Source organism: Cynocephalus volans, chromosome 6 (genome assembly GCF_027409185.1).
Source record: "Cynocephalus volans isolate mCynVol1 chromosome 6, mCynVol1.pri, whole genome shotgun sequence".
NCBI lineage: Eukaryota > Metazoa > Chordata > Mammalia > Dermoptera > Cynocephalidae > Cynocephalus > Cynocephalus volans.
In genome coordinates, this window is record NC_084465.1 from 33616347 (window position 1) to 33638987 (window position 22641).

General features: G+C 36.3%; 1 protein-coding gene across 2 annotated transcripts in view; it reads left to right on the forward strand.

Moving 5' to 3' along the window:
* AASS (aminoadipate-semialdehyde synthase) overlaps window positions 1-22641 on the forward strand; it is a 48160-nt gene that overhangs the window by 13879 nt on the left and 11640 nt on the right. Inside the window, exons 5-18 of one of the 2 annotated variants that reach the window (XM_063099468.1) lie at window positions 1396-1463; window positions 1573-1719; window positions 3148-3226; window positions 3349-3476; window positions 5396-5544; window positions 7658-7780; window positions 8161-8272; window positions 11872-11931; window positions 12109-12176; window positions 15060-15181; window positions 15359-15485; window positions 19295-19405; window positions 19498-19606; window positions 20582-20722. In XM_063099468.1, the coding sequence (XP_062955538.1) occupies window positions 1396-1463; window positions 1573-1719; window positions 3148-3226; window positions 3349-3476; window positions 5396-5544; window positions 7658-7780; window positions 8161-8272; window positions 11872-11931; window positions 12109-12176; window positions 15060-15181; window positions 15359-15485; window positions 19295-19405; window positions 19498-19606; window positions 20582-20722 (1544 nt within the window). The remainder of the gene's footprint in view (window positions 1-1395; window positions 1464-1572; window positions 1720-3147; window positions 3227-3348; window positions 3477-5395; window positions 5545-7657; window positions 7781-8160; window positions 8273-11871; window positions 11932-12108; window positions 12177-15059; window positions 15182-15358; window positions 15486-19294; window positions 19406-19497; window positions 19607-20581; window positions 20723-22641) is intronic. The other variant, XM_063099469.1, reaches the window with a different exon arrangement.

Here is a 22641-nt window from a genome sequence, read left to right on the forward strand (position 1 = left end):
TTAGGTAGTTGCATTTGGAAGGTTAGAAGGAGAGAGCAGTTTGATAAGGAGATAATGGGAAGTAGAAGACAGAAAAAAAGTGGAGAAAAAGTACAGGGGTAGGAACTGACAGAGGAACAGTCTAGAAAGAACAACAGCTGGAGTATGGGAAAAAACTCTGCTTGATATTTTGTCCCAGGTAGTACTTTGAACCTTCTTCAGTTGAAAAGTACCATAATATGTCATAGCTCTGTAGCATATTAGACGATTCAAAGGCCTAATAAGGAAGGTCATAATTTTGGCATTATTTGTTTGGCTTTGTTACATAAGAAAGTGGAAGATTCCTCATTGTGGTTTATGTCACTGAGGTTTCATCTTGACCAGTCTGCCTTTGCCGCCGTGGGTTTAAACTCTTATTAAACTGTATTCCTCAAAAAATATGGTTGGTAGTATCATATTTAATTGTGCAAAAAATAAAATTATTTGGAATCCTAGGGTACTTATACAAATAGCACTCTTTCTTTTCCTACCATTTACTCAAAAAATTGTCACACAAATAGGTTGGAAAAATTTTAAGTATTATCTACTTTTAGAACTGAGCAATTTCAGAAAATCCATAAATTTTACCCTAATTAACCTGCTTCTGAAATAGTAAAGAAATCTAAGCAAAATTTTGAAACTCATGAAATTCTTTTCACTTAGAAGCAATTCATTGTTTCTTATTTTAATCCTCAGTTTGTACCTTTTCTTACCCAACACATAAATCAGCTTTATTAAAGTAACAGAAAATTAAGTTTCTCAATATGGAAGCAGTGATAGGTAGGTAGACCTCTGATGACTGCTCTTCCTAGGGTCTTTCAAGACTCACCCAGAGGAATTTCGTCTGTCTGGAGAGAATTAATACATCATAAATAACTTGATTAATTCAGAAGCCACCACATTCAGAAGTAGCACCACACCAAGGATGTGGTTCTTATTCTTTGTGAAGTATTTAGGCAAGTAAACATACAAGTACAATGTCAGTGTTAATTGCTACAGGAAGGGCATTTAAGTGGACTTGGCTGTTGGAGAAGCTCCTTTAAAAAAGTGCTTTTGAAGCTGAGGTCTGAAGAATGATTAAAAACTACTCAAGGAAGTAGGGAACAGCGAGAGTAGAAGTATGCAAAGCCGGAAGGGAAGAGGAGAGAAAGAGCAGTTTTGAGGAACAGAAATAAGTTCGGTATAATTAGAGCGTAGATGAGGATGCTGCTGGGTTAGTGCATTTGATGGCAGAAAGTTGAGGGATGGATCAGCTCCACTGAGGCCCCTTCCAAATCTGAGATGTTATGGTCTGTTCTTCCTCGGGGCACCCAGCAGAGAGAACAGCCTCAGCTCCTCCCAACTAATGGTCTTTCTATTGGTCTGATTCTGCAATAGGGATGATCAACATTTTACATGGAATGGGTTTAAGGCTCCTTGCTTTGGGACATCACACACCTTTTATGGTGAGAGATGGTTATTTTGCTTATTTTTTTGAAAGTATATATTACACTTTAAGAATAGAAAAATGTCTCAACTGGTGAACTGACTTGAATCGTGTGTGCTTGCTTCCAGCACATTGGCATGGCCCATAACTACAGGAACAGCAGTCAGGCTGTGCAAGCCGTCCGTGACGCTGGCTATGAAATATCTCTGGGGTTGATGCCAAAGTCTATAGGGCCCTTAACATTTGTGTTCACGGGGACTGGTAATGTATCCAAGGTAAATTTTACCTACCTTTTTTCCATAACACTGTCTGAAACTAATACTAATCCAAAGAATGTGGGCATTTTGTGGGCATTTCAAATAGAATGAATGGGCATTCTATTTTGGATACTTCTTAACTGTATTTTTCTCATAGTGAAGAGTGGTAATGGTCTATATTAGTCCATTTATGTTGCTTATAACAGAAATACTTGGAACTGGGTAATTTATAAAGAGACATTACTTATTGCTTATAGTTTCAGAGGCTGGGAAGTCTGAGGTCCAATGTCCAGGGAACACTACTGGTGAGAGCTTTCTTTGCCAGTGACTTCAGTGATGCAGCGTATCACACTGCAAAATGGCTGAAGCACAGAGATAGACATAGCTCCTCATGCCCTCTCCTTTTAAAGCCCTCAGAACCATGCCCATGACCTACATTAAACTATCAACCACCTTTTCAAGGCCCACATTTCAATTACCGTGATAGGATTTCCCACCCTCAACAGTTACAATGGGGATCAAGCTTCTAATACATAAGATCTGGGGAACACACTTCAGTCCATATTATGGTCCAAACATTTTGTTGATTCCAAGCTATCAAAAGCTTGAAACGGGCCGAGCCCATGGCGCACTCGGGAGAGTGTGGCGCTGGGAGCCTGGCGACGCTCCCGCCGCGGGTTCGGATCCTATATAGGAATGGCCAGTGCACTCACTGGCTGAGTACCGGTCACGAAAAAGACAAAAAAAAAAAAAAGCTTGAAACACTTTTTCTTTCTTTCTTTTTATAAAGGGGTGATTTATTGTTAATGGTGTAAAGGTCTGTTCTTAGGGTGATCTGTTTTATCTCCATCACTGAGATGTCCAAAAGTTTGGAGGTGACCCCAGAATGTACACTTTTCAAGATTACATGGGGTTTTGCCACTAAGATATTGGGAAAATTAATTCAAGACTGGAATTAATACTTTCTTCTGGGATGATTTTAAGAATACGTTTGTAATCTCCCATAGAAACTTGTAAAATACCTATTTCTTCAAAGAAAATATTTTACAAATAAGACATCACTTTTACTATTATATTGTGAGGTAAGCATCTGATTTTTCTTTTGTAGGAAATATAGTTTGCCCATTTAAAGTAATTTTTGCAATGAATCAAAAAGTAGATAGAAATATTTTATTGTGCCCTCATATATAAATGCTCTTATTGATACTTGAGTAATTTAAGTAAAAAAAAAATTAGAGCCCCTTCTACTGTGTGTTGTTCAAACTGGAATAAAAGCTGGTTTGTAGGCTGTGTGGAAGTAGCTCATCTATATTGTGTGGCAGTTCTGGTTGGAGGTCGGGGGACGAGGAGTATATAATGTGGGATAAATGAGTTGGTATCTTTGCAGGAAACCATGTTGGCTCTTTCCTATTGATTTTTGGAATTTTACTCATGTGTTATTTATAGGGAGCCCAGGAAATCTTTAATGAGCTACCCTGTGAGTATGTAGAGCCCCATGAATTAAAAGAAGTTTCCCAAACTGGAGGTAAGGGGCAAGGGGCGACTGTAACTTTTACTGTTTTTAACAGTCTCTGTGTTACAGTATTTAATCACTGTAAATCCTTATCATTTGTCACCAGTTTTACTGATTTCTTTCTCCTCTGCAAGACCTCAGAAAAGTATATGGGACAGTGTTAAGTCGCCATCACCATCTTGTCAGAAAAACAGATGGCATTTACGATCCTGTGGAATATGACAAATATCCTGAGCGCTACATAAGTCGTTTTAATACTGATGTGAGTATCATATTCAGCTGTTGAATTGGCTGCTTATGATGCACTACAAGGCTCCTTTCAGGGAGGGAAATTATGAATGTGTACATTGGTTTTCAGTTCCCCATATCGATTTGTGAGTCCGTTCGGTGTCAAAAGTTGGCCTTAGGACTTGCTGGCTTTCGTCGGTGTTTGGAGTGGTCTTTACTTAATAGTTTTGGTGGTTTTTGTGGATGCACCCTTTGCTTCACTGCCTCTGTTTCTACTTCAGATCTGCATGGGCCCAATACCTCTAAGCCACTTACTGTGGATTTCTGTTTTCTCTGTTTATCCTGGACTAGTTAGCGCTGTTGGCAAAGACAACATAGGTATATCCCTTCTATGGCCACAATTTGCCATCATAGCCTCAGCCAGCCATCTTGAAATACATGCCGTTGATTACAGGGCCACCATGAAATAGTGTGGCTACATAAGCACAGACCACCCTCCTGTGTGAACAAGCTACTTACCAATCAAATCCTTCTAATGGGGACACATTAGGCTCATCTTATAAGGAGTACAATATGTGTGTTCTGTAGTAATTAGCCATGGAGAAATCCTCCCCCAAACAAACCAACAAGCCAAAAAATAAACAGAACAAAAATTGCATGCATTTATTGTTACTGTGGAAAGGCATGCTTTCAATAATTTTAAATATGTTTAACAACATAGCATTTTTAGATTCTGATATGAAATTTAGTTGTTATAGAATGTAGAGCATGTTAGAGAGAAAGACTCTTACCTTTAACTTGAGATGTTTGTAGAACAAAAATTGTAAAACTAGTTTCAAACTGAAAAATTCTGAATCTGCTAAATTTCCATCCCTTCTCTTTTCCCCAATCACAGAAGTATTGGTGATTGGATACATCCTAAAACTTGTAATAACCTAGTTTCCGTGTAGGCATGTATGTAGCACATTTCTCCGTGGAGCTTACAGATGTTATCTGATTTAATCTTCACAGCATTACTTTGAGGAATGGGGTATGTTATTATCCCCATCTGGCAGGTAAGGAAAATAGAGCCCAGAGAAGTTGTGGTAACATGATTTAGATTACACCCTACTGGTGGTCAAGTTGGAAATAGAGTTCTAGGTCACTTGACTCTCTGTCCTTTCCATTTTCTTTGCTATGTAATACATTATAAAATGAAAATACAGTATTTGTATATGTGTTATGTTCATATATTTCTCTACCATGGGGTGATTCTACACTGAGATCTAGGTGGGTATTTATTATGTTTACATCAAAAGATGGCCACTGACCGGAAAAATAAAAAAGTTCAATAGAAGTAACATTTATTATTTATTAATTAATTAATTTATCCCAATTTAAATACATTTTTAAAATTAATTCATTAATTAATTTATTTTTATTTATCATTATACAATGTAATTGATTTTTGTGGCTCTATATCAATTCCTCCCTTTACCCCCTCCCTTTCCTCCTTTCTCATCCCTGGCAACCTCAGTTCTATTCTCTTCTCTTAAAAATTTCAATGAATTATTGTGATTGTTGTATATTTTTTTGTTCTTTCTTTATTTATTTTTATTAGCTCAAAAATATAAGAGAACATGTGGTATTTCTCTTTCTGTGCCTGGCTTATTTCACTTAATATAATTTTCTCTAAGTTCATCCACGTTGCTATGAATGGCAGTATTTCGTTCTTTTTTTTAGCAGAGTAGTATTCCATTGTGTAAGTATACCATGTTTTCCTTATCCACTCGTCTGATGATGAGCATTTCAGGTGGTTCCAGCTCTTGGCTATTGTAAACAGAGCTGCAATAAACATGGGAGTACAGTTGTCCCTTTGACATGATGATTGGACTCTACTGATAGCTCTCCTTAAGGACACTGTATTAAAATGGGCTATTTCCTATTTCATTGCACTTGGAACTTGATTTACAGATTGCACCCTATACAACTTGTTTAATTAATGGAATCTACTGGGAACAAAACACCCCTCGCCTACTAACCCGCCAAGATGCTCAGAGTCTCCTGGCTCCAAGCAAGTCCTCAGTTGCTGGTGTTGAAGGCTGCCCCACTTTACCACACAAGTAAGGACTTTGCTTTAGCAACAATGGCAGTTTATCAGCAGCCTATTACTAGGGGATCAAAGAATATAATATCTGCACTTATCACAGGACTTAATTGTTAATGACGAGTTTTCTGCCTTATCTTACTTGATCTCTTGGCAGCATTTGACACAGTCAACCTTCACTCCTTTGTGAAACTCTCTTCTTTTGACTTCTGGGGCTACATATGCAGCTCCAAAGCAACCTCCTCAGAGAAGTCTTCTCCTATGTCCCCATTCCCATCTCTCTTAGTCTATTATTCTATTTTTAAAATAAATTTATGATTTTTCTCCCTCCTACTAGAACTTAATTATTATTAGAACTTAATTATTATTTGAACAGGCATTCAAATAATTATTAAATGTTGAATTAATTAATGAATCAGTCAATATTTGTGGAACTCCTGGTCTGCCTAGCGTTCTGCTAAGCTGAAGGACAGAGAAGAGTAAAGGATATATTTGCAGCCCCCAAGCATGTAGCTGACATCAAGTAAATGCCAAGGGAATGTTAGGAGCAACAATATGAGAATACTTTAAGTTGTTCATGGGGAAGGTTCACATTATCTTTTAGTTCTGTTTTTCCACAAACTTTTTAAAGTACCCTCATATCACAGGAGTTTAGAAGAAAGTGGGAACACTGCTCAGCAAAGCTTTGAGAGGAGGAGGAAGGAGAATGAGAATTACAAGTGATAGGATAGGTGCTTGATGAAATATGGAGCCACCAAAGCGCAACTGAAGACACTGAGTGAGATAGTCTAGCTCTAGTACAGGTTTATGTAGGTGCAGGGGCAGAAAGATATGATACTTTTCCTCAGCCTCATCATAAGGGTCACAGCTGACACTCCAATAACAAAAGACAGGTTAACAAGAGATAAGCATACCAAGTTTATTCAATCAAGTTTTACATGACATGGAGCTTTCAGAAATGAAGACCTAAAGACCTGGGAAAACTCTAGTTTTTATGCTTAGGTCTGATGAAGAATGGACAGCTATGTAGAAATGTGATTGGACAAAAGGGTATATCTAATGGTAATAGACTGAGGGGGGAAACCCAGCAAGGCCTGTCTGCTCATATTCTTCTTGGCTTCTCTGTGTAGCATTGCTACACATGGAATGTGTATGGGGCAGAACCCCTCTTGAAAAGGGTCTTCCGACCTAGTATCAGACAAGGTAGGTCAGAGAATTTCTTTATGGCCAGCTTCTACACAGGAAGGCAGGGGCAAGGTTAGAGTAATATTTTTAGGTTTTATGGTTTGCTTTGGGGAAGAAGGGTTCTAGTTTCTATGACCCACCTTGAGGAAGAGATATTCTGGTTTCTATGACTGGCTTCTGATGAGAAAGAGAGTCAGAAAACGGGAGGGCAACAGAAGGTCAGAGAGACATGCTGCTTCTGAGGCCTTCCAATATCTTTTAGTTCAAAGTACTCAGCATGCCAAAATGCTATATGGTGGAGTGTCATTTTCTGAGCTCCAACATTGACAAGTGGTAAGTGGTGGTTGGACAGAAAAATTGTGGTCAACCTCCGAAGGCTTTCAAATGCTGGACTGAGACTTTGTTTCATAATTCTAGAAATTTCCATGTAATCACATGTAAAATTATGTTGTACTAAGCAGAGTGAAGGTAGTGTAATTCAATCTTGGTGAGTTGGCTAACTATGTTAGCTTAGTCTGTTGTCAATGATTTCTCTAGGAAAGGAATTCCTCACTTTGGTTTCGTTTCTTTTCTTTCCTTTTTCCTTCCTTCCTTCCTTCCTTCCTTCCTTCTTTCCTTCCTTCCTTCCTTCGTTCCTTTTTTCCTTCCTTCCTCCCTCCTTCCCTCTCTCTTTTCTCCCTCCCTCTCTCTCTCTCTTTTTCTTTCTTTCTTTCTTTTGTTTCTTCTGGAGACTAAAATTCACAATGGGAAGATTATCTGTATCCCAGGACAACACAGTGTCCAGAAGACTGGCCTGTAGGAAAAAAAGCCTAAGAGCCTGAGAAATATTGGGCATCCACATTGAAAACTGTTCCAATAAAAGTGTTCATTTTTATTCATTTTAGTCTTGTTGGAGACTTCAGAATTTCATCTTCTCATCTAAGTATTATTGATGTTATTTTCAGACTTGTGGCAATATGTGACATTTCAGCTGACACGGGAGGATCTATAGAGTTCATGACTGAGTGTACAACAATAGAGCGTCCCTTCTGCATGTATGATGCAGACCAGCATATCATTCACGACAGGTGAGTTTGCTAATGCTGTTAGATAGTGAGAGATGCATAATAACCCATCACTTACTTACCTTGATATACTAGTCTAAAATACTCAGTATTTTACATCTTTATGAAGGTATGCAAATTTGGAGAAATGCTCAAACATATTAAAAAATTGGGTAGAAAAAGTACATGCAAGTTTTAACACTTAAATACATATATACTATATTTTAATGAAAGATAGGTTGCTGAAAAAAAGTTTTGTTTGAAGAGTTTTGTTCATTTTCTTACATACTTTTGTACAAAATTACAAATGATAATGAAGCAAATATAGTGGAATAGACATCTGGAAAAGTTAAAGCTTACAAATAAATTTTGTACATCTGAATAAAGCATATTGCTTCTGCTAGTGTTGAAGGCTCTGGGATTCTGATGTGTTCCATTGACAATCTGCCGGCGCAGCTTCCAATTGAAGCTACAGAGTACTTTGGAGACATGCTTTACCCTTACGTTGAAGAAATGGTAAGCAGACTGGTAGCATCAGCACCAACTCTGTGGTTTAAACAGAATTATGGAGTGATGTGAGTGTTCTGGTCTTCCATATCTAAGAAATCTGTTGTAAAATGAAATGCCAGCCCTTCTCCAAAGTACTTACTGATACACTTTTATTCTACATATTGCTTACTTGTCTCCTGAGGAACTTGATTATATCACTGCTGTCATGCTTAATTAGAATTTCATTTGTCTCTCATTATACATATGTTATTAAAAATTTCATGACATGTGAGATAAGACTTGCTTTGTTTTCAATTCTTCATATTGGGGCATTCTTACTTTTTTGTGATTAACAGATTTGAGAAATGAGAAATACAGAACATTTTATTGTGTTTTAGCCACCAATGCTTAATTAAGTGACAGTTTATGTTGAGGTTATGTGGTTTTCTTCTGTGGTAATTGATTGATTAATAAAATACTATGTTATCTAAATTACATATTCTTTACCAATGAAAACCTCTCTCACTTCAGTGTTTATCCTAAGTGTTCATACACATCTGTTACTTCTATTGCTAATGGCTGTCTGCCTCTGGCAATGATTTCAGAGCTTAAACAATGGCTCTTGTTCTTTTCATCTCTCGGGAGATCTCATAGGAAAATGGGACAATAGTGGGGCAAGAATAAATGAAACTTTCACTCTGTGATCTTCTTTTCTTTTGAATAGTATTCCATTTTGGCCCTTTGTTTTTCCTCTTAGGCTATGTCAGCAGGGACATGTAGCGGGCTTTAGAAAATGCAGACAGCAGGCATTGTCAGGGTTGGGCACAATATTGCACCTACTATGTGCTGGGCAGTGTTCAAAGTACTTTATATATTTTAATTTTAAATACTCAAGAGAACCCTATCATGTAGGTACCATAATTAAACTCATTTACAAATTAAGAAATTGAAGCATAAAGAAGTTAAGGCTGAGAAGGGTTGCCCATGTAGTGCTGGATTTGCAGTGCATCTGGAGCTGGTGCTGAGGGATTAAAATATCATGAGGAGAGTACAAATGTTAGGCTTTATTGGAGACATCAACTTGATTTACAGCCTTGAGCAGCATATTCACTTCCTTTCTGAGATTCAGATATTTTATCTGTAAAATGAGATGGGTGTAATGTGTAATCTTTTTGGTCTGTCTCCAGCTCTAACATTCTGTAATTGTACATATGTAAGTGGCTGAACAGTATGTGTATTAAAAAAAGGTAATAGTAAATTTACCCAGATGTTCACCATTTTTGATTGATGTTCTTCATTCATTTCCCTTTGGCATTATTTCCCTGCAGACTGAATTCGCTTAATTTTGCACTTCTTATAGTACAGATTTGCTGGTGAGAGATTCTCTTACTTTTCATTTATCTTCATATCTTCATATCTTCATATTATGTGTTCTGTTAATATGCCCTTTCTATGAATTTTTTTTTTATTTCAGATATTCTATTTTCAGTTCTAGACTTTCCTTTTTTTTTTTTTTGGTATTTTTCTCTGCTGAGATCTTTATCTTTTCATTTATTGTGAATGTATTTTCTTTATCACATGAAGCAAAGCTATAAAAGCCACTTTACAGTCTTTATCTCATCCTTGAGATATCCTTACTCTTCTTCTTAAAGGTACTCGCTATCCTAACTTCTAACTATGGAATAGTTTTGCTGTTTTTTGTTTGTTTGTTTGTTTGTTTTTAATTACATAGATGGAATTATACAATATATATATGCTAGTGGGTCTAAAATCTTTCATTCAGCATTATCTTTATGAGATTCATTGTTCTGTTTAGAAGCAATTTATTTATCTTCATTGCCAAATAGTATTTTATTCTGTGAATACTATATACCAAGATTTATTTATCTGGTCTACCACTGATGGACTTTTGGGGTTGTTTCCTATTTATGGTTACTACTAATGATTCTACTATGAATATTTTTTAATGTGTGTTTTTGGTACACATGTGTATATATTTCTTTATACCTCATATGAAATTGCTCGATCTTAGGGCATATCCAATTTTATTAGATACTGCCAAAGACTTTTCCAAAGTGCTTGAACCAATGCCATCAGCAGTATATGAGAGTCCCAGGTGTTCCACATCCTCAACAATTTTTTGCATCATTAATCTTTTAATTTAGTTATTTTTGTGTATGTATAGTGGTAATAATAATAATTATAAGTTGAACTGTTAAAAGAGAGAACTGTGGTTAGTAGAGGCAGGAAAGGGAAGGGAGAGGAAGGTTGGTGAAAAGATGGTTAATGGACACAAAATTACAGTTAGATATATTCATTTTAATACAGTAAACAAATTCTTGGCTGCCAACATCTTCTAGGTGTATTTTTCTTTCTTAGTTGGGTGAGTGCTCCTGACTTTAACCTATGATTAGGGAGAAGAAATTATCTCATTAGCCCTTCCCTGCCCATCAGAGGCAACAACACTTGCTTAGTTGTTTAAGGTTAAAGTACCCTTTACTCCTTAACAGCATATTCAGAGTTAGGTACGCTGGGAGAAGAGAGGAGAACTGGACTGGTGCTGGGATGTTGATACGAGATAGGTGACTTTGGTTGTCGTCTGACTCAATCTTGAGACAACGGGAAGAGCGTGTGGATGACTTTTGAAGTCTACTTGCTTGAGTCACTTTCCCTACCAGTTTTGAACTGCTGACGTGCCTATACAGCAGTCCATCCTTATGTGTGCTTTCACTTTAGGTGGTTTCAGTTACCCGTGGTCAACCACGGTCTGAAAATATTAAATAGGAAATTCTAGATATAAACAATTCATAAGTTTTTGTGCCATCCTGCTGTGTCCCACCTGTGACATGAATCATCCCTTTGTCCTGTTCGTCCATGCTGTAGATGCTCTCCACTCATGAGTCCTTTCAATTATCAGATCGACTGTTGCGGGATCACAGTGTTTGTGTTCAAATAGTACTTATTTTACTTCATAATGGCCCCAAAGCACAAGAGTAGTGATGCTGGCATATTGTTGTAATTGTTCTATTGTATTACTGGTTTATGCTGCTAATCTCTTACCGGGCCTAATTTATAAACTAGACCTTATCATAGGTATGTGTGTACAGGGGAAAACGTAGTATATATAGGGTTTGGTACTATTGGCGGTTTCAGACACCCACTCGGGGTTGTAACATATCCCCTGAGAATAAAAGGGGTTGGTAGCCTTGCTGAGTGGAAAACCCCATTCTCTACTTTTAATGGAACAGCTTGAACTTTTGGAATGGGATAGAGGCCCTCAGAAGGAGGACTATGGCTATAAAACTTGTGATGATATTTGACAGTGTGCTCAATATGATACATCTAACTGGTTGGGAAGAATAATTTTTCACGTTCCCAGCAAGCAAGGATGATTATCATCAAATATTAGCTTTAAAATTGGAACTTGTGCTGAAACACCATGTTCTTGGAAGCAGAGTTGATTGCGTGTAGAAGACTTGGATTAACAATTATCTATATTCACTGATCTTCAAAAAACTGTTTCCTAAATTCTGTTATCTTTGATTAATATTTCAATATGGCTACAAACAACTGGAAGGCTTCTTTGCAATGTCATTGATCTTCTACCAATCTCATTTTCATTTCAGATATTATCAGATGCAACACAGCCTCTTGAAAGTCAAAATTTTTCTCCTGTGGTGCGAGATGTAAGTTTTGAGAAGAATTTCTTTCCATGAATGTATTTTTTTCACTATCATCTTCACTCTCCTCTCTCCCTCTCTTTCTCCATATCTGTCACTCCATCTCTTTTCTATCAATCATGAGCCTATGTTTGTAGGACTGAAATGGATACTAAAGAAATGTCTTGTGTCATGTACATTTAGGCAGTGATTACATCCAACGGTAGATTGCCTGATAAATATAAATATATCCAGAAACTCCGGGAGAACAGGTAAGTATTGCTCAAATCCTCTTGTTTTATACATTTATTTTTATCTTGGATTTTATGAGTATTTTTTAATGCTTAAATGAAAGTTCTTAATAGTTGGTTTACACAATACATAAATTTTGATAGTGTCTGTAAATGTAGAAAAATCCAAACTAAGTGAGTGGCTGGCTGAAACAAATGTGAGTTCTTTTCCCCTAAACAGCAGTGTAGCATCATTTTGGCTTTCTAATATCCTATGTCAACTTTTATAAGCAAGTGAACATTCAAAAGAGCTCTCTTTTGAGTAGCCCCTTGTTCTTTCTCTGGAATTTTGCATATTGTCATGCCTCAGTTATTTTCTCAAAGTGAAATGAGCACACTAACTCTTTCTGTGGTGCTCTCAGTTTGAGTATTAGTTGAGGATTTGGACTATCTTTTATCTAATCTAATATGTAGGAAAGTGGGATCTTGAATGAAATAAAGGGAGTAGTGAAGAAAGCAAATGGTGAGAGGTAATTTCCTTTGGGGATTCTTATCAGGAGGAAAGTGCCAAAAATAGTAATGTGGCAAGTCAACCCAAGAGAACAGTCATTTTAGAAAGGTGTTTAGCTAAGGCCCTTCTTTCCTCTATTGATTTTATTGTGCAAAATTTGAAAACATTGATGTTTGTTTGGAATGTTCTGGTCCCCTCCAGCTGCTTGCACTTGCTTTGTGTTCATATCTGCTCTACTGGTCTATTCATGTTTAAGAAAATAACCCATGCACTGAATTCTCAGGAGAAACCAGAGTGGAGACACTAAAAGAAACAAAACTAAACAAATGTCTTACTTTCTTTTTCAGGGTTGTACCTACAAATTATAAATAAAAAGATCTATACAGATTAAGTATACTCTACTTAAGCCTTTCTCTTATGTGTTAGTTTGCTTATAGTTACTTTTTTTTTTTTTTTTTTTTTAAAAGATTACTGGTAAGAGGATCTTAACCCTTGACTTGGTGTTGTCAGCACCACACTCTTCGAAGTGAGTGAACCAGCCATCCCTATATGAATCCGAACCCATGGCCTTGGTGTTATCAGCACCACACTCTCCTGAGTGAGCCATGGGCTGGCCCTGCTTATAGTTACTTTTTAATGTGTCAGTGGAATACTCTGGCAAAAACACAAAGTGTATTTAATTTTTTTTCTTTAAGAAAAGAAAGTAGCTCTATAACCTCGTACAGTTTCGTATAGGGGAAACCTCACATTTGTGGGGTTTTTTTTTTTTTTTGTAGCTCTCTCTATCTTTTGATTCTCATCATCTGATGATCTTTATACTACTAATACTAGTGACATGTTGAACATGACGTGTCACAATGTTATCTTCACTCTTATGCATGATATTTCATGTAGCAGCAAGTCTACTTAGCTCCAATTGCTAGGACTTCCTGCCCTCCTTCCCTGATGGAATCTCGTGCCAAGAGACTAATAAAGATTGCATTTCAAAAGGAAATTTACCTTATTTTGAGCCCTGCCTTATTCTTACATTCTTTTTATCACTTAGCACAGTGACTTTTTTTTTTTTCCCTTTTTGCTGACTAGTACAGGGATAAAACCCTGGACCCTGCTGTTAACAGCATGATGCTCTAACCAACTGAACTAATTGGCCAGCTTGAACAGTGATTATTAACCTGGAGTATAGGGTTTGTGGGTCCTGATGAGGTGGACGGTCTTAGCATCTAGGAGTGAGATATTTATTTATTTATTTAATTTTTTTGAAGAACTGTCTAGGAGTAAGTTTTAAAAATGTATGTTGAACAATTTATATTTGCACACCAAAATAATGTTTTAATTACATAAACTGTAGAAAGTATTGTTAGAAAGAATATGCAATAACCAAATAATAATGGTTGTCTCTATGAGGCGAAATGGGACAGGGGTGGTAGTTAAAGGAGGCTTCTTCTCATTAGTAATATGTGTATATTGGGGGTGAAGAGGGACAGGAATATTTTATATTTATACCTATTTTTATTCACTAATAATGAAAAAGTTCATGGTTAAAGTTCAAGAGACATCCTGGCCTAAAGATTCCAGCAACAGAGCCTGCTGCTTAAGTCCCTAACACCAGGCCATTTCCATGGTTTAACACTGATATCAGGAAATTTGATTCAAAAGACATTTAGTGAGTACCTTCCACATTCAAGGTAAAATGTGCTGAGCATTAAGGGTTTTCTAAATGTGGGCGAGACTTAATAACTACCTTGGAGGTCATAGTTTATAGGAATCACCTGTCCAGAAGTTATAAATTCCAGCAGAATAAACTGTGTCAAGAATTAAAATCCTGCTTAGTACTAATCTTAAGTTTCTACGTTAAAGTTTCTACATTTGTGACTTCAAAGTTATGGTTTCGACTGTTCTCAAGTGACCCTAAAGATCCATGACAAAACAATTTCTAATATGGATAAAAATGATCTCCTCCTCAAGTGTTGTTTCCTTGGATTGTGGTGAGGACTAAATAAAGTGTCCAAGGTAAAGCCCCTAGCATGATTTTGAATCATGTCCCCTGGAAGAATAAAATGTGAATCAAGTTACTTAATTGTAAGTCAGGAAATGGTCTGCACCTCAGTAGTAGTATTGGGAATTCCTGAACGTCTATAGACATACATCTCAGAGATGTCAGGTTCTATTTCTCTTCATTGTACAGAATCTAAAATAATTAATGAAATATGTTTGTATAGGGAACTCCTGTTGAGCTTCTTATTGCAAATAATGTGGGAGGGAAACTGTTACTTTATATTCTAGGTCTCAGGTTTGGAGACAGCAAGATTCTTTTGCCATAAAAAAATAAAATTCTTAAAGTGGGTTTCCTGTAGAAAAAATAAATAAATAAAATAAAATTTTAATTACCCTTCTCCCCTCTCCTTTTTGAATAGGGAACATACTGGGTCACTTTCAATGGGCACCAAGAAAAAGGTCTTGATTCTTGGATCTGGCTACGTGTCTGAGCCTGTATTAGAATACTTGTCAAGAGACGGCAATATAGAAATAACAGTAGGTAAATAAGTCCTAATTTTTGAAGAAGAACTGATTTCATAGCATGTTGACTTTGAATTTTAGATGACTACTTTGTTTCTAAAATTTGTAGTTATTTTTTGCAGATGTTAAAATGTGGCTTACTCTCTGACTAATGGAAGGAAATCTTAAAAATTGCACTTTTTTATTCTTGAAATAGGCTCTGACATGAAGAATCAAATTGAACAGTTAGGCAAAAAATATAATATTAATCCCATTAGCATGGACATTGTTAAACAAGAAGAGAAGTTGGGTGTCTTGGTGGCAACACAGGATCTTGTCATCAGGTATCTGTCAAGAAATGTGTTCCATATTTTTGTTGTTGTTATTTCTCTTCCCTTTTCTCTTTCTCTTTTTTTCTCTCTTCTATTTTCTCTTTAAGTAGACTTTTTAATTGAAGTATGCATCCAGAAAAGTGCACAAATCATTAAGTGTATAGCTTTATGAATTTTCACAAAGTGAACATACTTTGTAACCGTCATCTACATCAGGAAATAGAGTATCAATAATAACCCAGAAGTTTTCCTGGGCCCTCTTCATTCACTATGCCCATCTCCCGTGGGTAAACACTAGCCTGGCTTCTAACACATAGGTTAGTGTTTGCCTGTTTTCAAACTTTATATAACTAGAATCATTCAGTACGTCCTCATTTGTGGCTGCCTTCTTTCATTCAACATTGTGATTGTGAGAACGTTTGTGTTATTGTCTGTAATTGTAGTTTATTCATTCTTATTGCTCTGTAGTATTCCATTGTGTGAATATACCACTACTATTTATTTGACTGTTGATGGATTTTTAGGTTGTTTCTGGATTTTGGTTATTATAAATCAAGCTGCTATACACATTTTAATGTTTGTCTGTTGGTTACCATATATACCCGTTTCTGTTGGGTGTATACCTAGCAGTGGAATTGCAGGTCATGAGGTATTCATGTTTTATATAATCTTATGTCTTATCCTTTGGACTTACAAATTTTATGAAATGAGAAGATTCTCTAGCCTTTGGCCATTTTAAGTCTTATCATAAGAACAGATCTTGAAATATAGTTTTTATTACTTTCTACTAAAAATGTAGATATAACCTCTAGATACAGAGCTGTATGAGGTTTACTCTATAATGAAACTTGGTTTTGAAATATCAAAGTGATGGGAGTAGTCACTTATTCCTAGAATGTAATTTTTCTAAGATGGGAAGAAGAAAGTTACTTGCAAACTCTTAGTGATTGCCCAATCGCTTTCATAGTTAGATCAGATTCAAATCGTATCCTTGGAGGAAGTTCTGTGTTATCCTACTTCAAAAAAAAAAAGCTTTGAAAGCAGATAGCAGATATAATGAAAAGTAATACTAACTACAGGTGGGAACTTTTATGTTATCTCTCTCTCTCTTTCTTTTTTTGGTGACTGTCCAGTAAGGGGCTCCAAACACTAGACCTTGGTGTTATCAACACTATGCTCTTAATATTTTTAAACGCAGACTCACCTGGGCACTTAAAATGTTACTCAATTTATACAAACTTTATGTAGATTAATTTTCATTTAGCACAAATTGACTAATGATCAATAGATGTTGTCTGGCAGTGATATGACTGTGAAAAGAAATTCTGATCCAAAATGGAATGTTCTAGCCTTCTGAGTAAAGCAAAAAGAATTTATTTTGCCACACATAGGTACCTAAATGTTATTTTTTTTTATAAAACAAAAAGAACATGACATTATAAAACACATTTTAAACAAAATTTGAAGTAATATATGACAAGATAATGGACGAAGACAATCTATAAATATGTGCAAATTTTAAAATGTAGCAAATTAGTGGTCTTCAATAAGATTTAGCATTAGCAAAATCTGTTTTATATTTAATTTTTTCTCATTTGATGGAGTTTCTATGATGAATAGTGGTAATGCCATTAAACATTGTTATCCTGCAGTGTTCTTTAATAAATAAATAATCTTTTATTTATTAAGTTGGAGAAATAATGTTTTGATATAAAGACGGTGACAGGGACTGCAAAAATAAAGTGAGTAAAGAATATGTTTCACAAAATTTTTATAATGTCAATTCTAATGCTTTTAATTTTTTAAGTTTAATTTTTAAAATTTTTTGCAAAGTAGCAATTGATTTTGGTAAATTTCTTTGAAAATTCTATTTGTATTTGGTGTGTATTTTTCACAAGTGACATTTCCAATCATTTGGATTAATTGGGTTGGAGTTAAATAATTCAAGGGTTACGTCCTGTTGAGTGCTTACTATATCACATTCGAAATGAATTATGAACTCTAATCTCTTTCTCTAAAAAAACACTGTCAGTCAAAGTCCTATCATTCTAATTCTCAGCATATTCCTAGGTCAGTGCAGATAATGCCAAAGTTTTAAAATATTACTAGATCTTGGTAAAATTTTGATCAGGAATATTTTTAATGTAGGGAATGTGGTAAAAAAAACTTCCCACTTAATCTTTAGATGATGATATTGTATATTTTTTATTAATAGTTTGATTCTAATGGTCTGTAAGTATTTTGCTCAATGGCTTTTTAAAAGCTACCAAATTTGGTAATAATTTTTTTGGTTTAAAAAGCTCAAAAAACAGACATCAAGAGCTTTCATAGGAGCTTTTGATACTTGCAAAATATGTACACAGTTTTATTCACATAATAAATCTAAGTAATGGGCCGGCCCATGGCTCACTTGGGAGAGTGTCGTGCTGATAACACCAAGGCTACGGGTTCGGATCCCATATAGGGATGGCTGGTTAGCTCACTCGGGAGAGCGTGGTGCTGACACCACCAAGCCAAGGGTTAAGATCCCCTTACTGGTCATCTTTAAAAAAAAAAAAAAAAAAAAAAAAAAATTCTAAGTAACAATACCCTAATCTATTGACCTGAGAAGGAATAAATGCCTGAGAGGTGGTTTTATTGTTTTATTTTGGTTTGTGTGAAATAGAGAAAAGTTGAAGTATGCAGGATAAATTTGGTAAGTACAGTGTGGTGTATAGTATGATATTGTTTATGACTTAGTATTTAGTTTTTCATCGGTATTACGTAGATTGCTTTACCAAATAGGCAGTAAGCTAGAATTCAAATATTATTTTGCAGTTGACAAGGGTGTTTTATTATTCCTTCAGTAGAATATGGATATTATATCAACATTTGTGAAAATTAGGGGTTTTTTTGTGATCATATAGTTCCAGCACCAAATTAAAATGCTAAAGCCAGATTTTCAGAAAACCCAAAGTTGAGTTTTAAGTGCAGCTTCACTTTTTGCTTACCCTATGGCTTTTTAGCCATTTTGGTAGCTTTCATACTGATCAATAATATATAAGTCTATCTCCTTCTCAGGTCTTTCCTGGAGTCTACTCTTTAATGTAACACATGGGCTGCCTTGATCTAGTTTAACCCTTCCTGATAGCCATTTGAGAGATGTGGAGGTAAAAAGAATACCAAACCTATTTTTTAGTAGGGGACCCAAGGCGGAAAACCATAGAAATATAAAAACAAATGGAATAAATTTCATTAAATGTTATAAAGAAATAACTGAATGCATGCAGAAGAAGGGATCTGGCTTTGGGGGAATCTGGGAAAGCTTCTTGGAGAAAAATAATTTTGGGGGCATTTCTTTATTTTGTAAGTTTTTTGGGGAAGGGCAGCTGGGTTGTATGGGGATCTGAACCCTGAATCCTTGACCTCGGTGTTATAACACTTCACTCTAAGGGCATTTCTTTAAAAAGTGTATGAGTTGGAGGGGATGGGTGGGTGTAACGAACAGTCTAACTGGAAGGCAAAGTAAGAGGAAGGAAACTCAGAGCTGGAAAAGGAAGGGCTTTGAATGGAGAATTACCATAGATTGTTTTGCTCCCCTATTTGATTTATGAAAGAGATTAAGGGAGAAAAATGGAAAGTTTAGGTGACAGCCTTTGTGGAGGGTTTTAGATGTGATAACAGAATGTATTCTGTAGTCCATAGGGAGTTATTGGTCATTTATGAGAGAATAATTTAATCAGAGCAGTACCTTAGGACTGAGTTTTAGTACAGTTCAAGGTACATTGGAAGGCAGGCTTGGAAAAGAAAGCTCTGATTAGTTTCTTCCTCTCTTTTTTAAGCTTGTTGCCTTATGTATTGCATCCCCTTGTGGCTAAGGCATGCATCACCAGCAAAGTTAACATGGTCACTGCAAGCTACATAACACCAGCGCTGAAAGAATTGGAAAAGAGGTAAATTTCAATCATTTTTAACAAAGTGGCTCTATGGCATTGTTTTTATTTTATATTGAATGTTTCATTTTTCTTCTTTCCACCTGTTGCAGTGTGGAAGATGCTGGCATCACAATTATTGGTGAATTGGGATTGGATCCTGGTCTTGATCATATGCTGGCAATGGAAACAATAGATAAGGCCAAAGAAGTGGGAGCCACGGTGAGCCCAATTTATACCCAAAGGTCCATTTAGGAAAATATTAAAAGGTCTGGCTTCTCATGTACAGAAATAGTCTTTGTGTAATTTTGATTAAAGATGCTGCTATATTATAACTCAAACTTTGATTAGAAATTTCAAAAAAATTCTGTAAGTGCAGAAATATTTGTATAGGAAAACAGTGTCCAAGTCTTAGATAGCAACTGATATTTAGAGATATAAATGCTACTATAATATTTTGGCTCAAGAAAGATTTTAGACTGCCTTGGAGATTCTGTAATAAGGTTTAACTTTGAAAAGTGGGAAAAATCATTAGAATATCATCAGTCTGTTGGAGTATGAAGTATCTTTTACACATGACAAGGCACTATTGGATATATAAGCAGATGATAATTCAGATGAAATGTTTTAGTTTTTTTAAATATATATAAAATCAAATAAATACAAGTCTGTTGGAACTGACCAAGCAGAATGGAACTAATACTTGGATTTTTAACTGAACCAAATGTTAGTCATTAACTCTAGAGTTTTTTTGTTTTTTTTCTTTTTAACATATGTATGTATTTTTCACATTTAAAAAATTTTTATTTTATTTTATTTTAACTTCTCTATATACATTGTAGTTGACTTTCGTGTCCCTTTACCAGTTCCTCTTTCACCCCTCCCTGACCCCTTCACCCCAGTACATCATATCTGTTCACTTGTCTTAACAAGTTCAAGGAATTGTTGTGATTGTTGTGTCTTCTTTCCCCTCTTTATTTGTTCATATATGTATTAACATATATAAAATATAACTGTGTGACACTCAAATGGTGTTTGGCTTTAAGGATGTATTTTTAGAACCCTTAGCAACTTTAAGAGAGAAAAATCTGTAAGTTTATCCCATTCATGTCATTGTCCTCAATTAATTACTTAGACACATTATTCTCCCTAACTTATTGTGTATTCTCCCTAATTTATTGATTCTTTAATTTGCAGATTGAATCTTTTATTTCTTACTGCGGTGGGCTTCCAGCCCCTGAACATTCAGACAATCCTTTGAGATATAAATTTAGCTGGAGTCCAGTGGGAGTTTTGATGAACGTAATGCAGCCTGCCACCTATCTGCTCGATGGAAAGGTGAAGGAATGTCATTGAAGCTTTAGATAGGAACCGGCAATACCCACCTAAGACAGTCCAATTCTTTCTTCCTCATACTAAGGCCCTCTACTGTGCTGCCGGTGCCCTGTGATTTCCTCCTGTGGTGTTTCCTAGTGTGTTTTCTGTTCCATTTAGTGTGGTCTCCTCACTGTTTTCAGCAAAGCCTGTGCTCATTTTTACCTCTTTGCCTTCTTGCAAGTTGTTTCTAAAACTTGAGAATTCACTTCTCAACTTCTCTGCATATGTAAATACTGGCCATCTTTCGATTTATTTTAACATGACAAACATTTACGGAGGACCTGCTATGCGTTGGACTTTGGGCAAGATACCAAAGACTGTCCCACTGAATGAAGTTCCTGACCTCAGAGAACACACAGCTGAGTGGGGGTTCAGAGAACTCACAGCTGAGTAGGCTCTTGGAATGGAGGGCTTGGTGTGTAAGGGAAAGATACTAAAATTTCCTCCCCACCTACTGTGTTATAGCACAGAAGAACTCTTGGAGTTTAGTATTATTTTCATCATTATATAATAAGGAAACTGGCTCAGAGAAAATGTCCAAGGTCATTTGGCTGGGATTTAAACCCAGGTTTAACTAACTCCAAAGCCTTTTCTTTTTCTTTTTGCCATATTGCATAATGGCAGGAAAGATAGATACTGGAATAAATAACTATAATCCAGCGGGAGAAGTTCCAAAATATGCTAAAATATCACAGACACACAGATAAGAGGGCAGTTGACTTGGCCTTGGTGAAGAGGTATGGGGTAGGGGTGGTGTGGAGAGAAGGAAAAGTAGTGGAGAAGAAGATGTGCTTGATCCTGAAAGATAAGAAGGTGCCAGCCAGGCAGGGGCACTGCCATTCATGAAATAGCAGGTTTACAAGGGAGAAAACAGGTGTAGGAAGCTCTGATAACTCAGCTGCAGTTAAAAAGATTGCAGGTGGCAGAGCCAGTATCTAAATCACATCTTTCTGACTTCATAGTTTGTGTTCTTAACCAAAAGGAAAGACTCATACTTGGGAAAAATATGTGCCAGGACTCAGGGTGCCTCTTTGAATTGTGTGTCCTATGCACCTCCTCTCCCTACCCTTGTCCTGGCCCTTCAGGGAGTGATGAGTGATGTGATCAGATGTGTGTTTTAATCAATACTGCAATCAGTATTATAAATTCCCAATGTGTCTGTGAATCTAAATGTATTTCAGGAGTCAAGTGAGAGAATTTCTTAAGAAACAGTGTGAATGTTATTATCAGCCTTACATGGCTTTTGTGCCTAGCATGGCTTAGACTTAGCTACACATGAGAATCGCCTGGGCCTCATGCCCAAAGGTTCTGATTCACCTGGGTTTTGGGATTTTAAAAATCTTTCCAAGTGATTTGAATGTGCAGCTGAATTTGAGAACAAATGATTTAATGATCAGAGGATCACAGCTGCACTTAAAATGCTGCTAAATAAGCAGGACACTTGCTGGAAGGTTGATGCTGGAAAGATACATTCCATGTTTCAGGATAATAAGCAGGACCAATGAGTTCTGATCCAAGCACTGGCATTGCTCACAGTGTCACCAAAGGCCAGGCAGTTGTAAAGGTCCACTTAAAAACAGTCTCCTTATGTGTAATGTGAGCACTGTTGTTCATCCAGTTCTCCAGTTTTATGAATCATGATGGTTTGGGCCAGAATCTCAGTCTGATGTTCTACCAAGCACCCATCCTTTTACCTGCCTGTCTCTTTGCATTCAACAGCGCTTCCACCTTCTGCAATCTGGGATAAGAGACTGGCTTATGTTTGGTATAAACTAATGTGTGAAGGCAGGAAAAATTCTTGCTTCAGTTGGGCAAACCTTATTTTCAGCAGCCCATATAAATAAAGGATAAAGATGATGACAGTGAAAGGGTCTACAGAA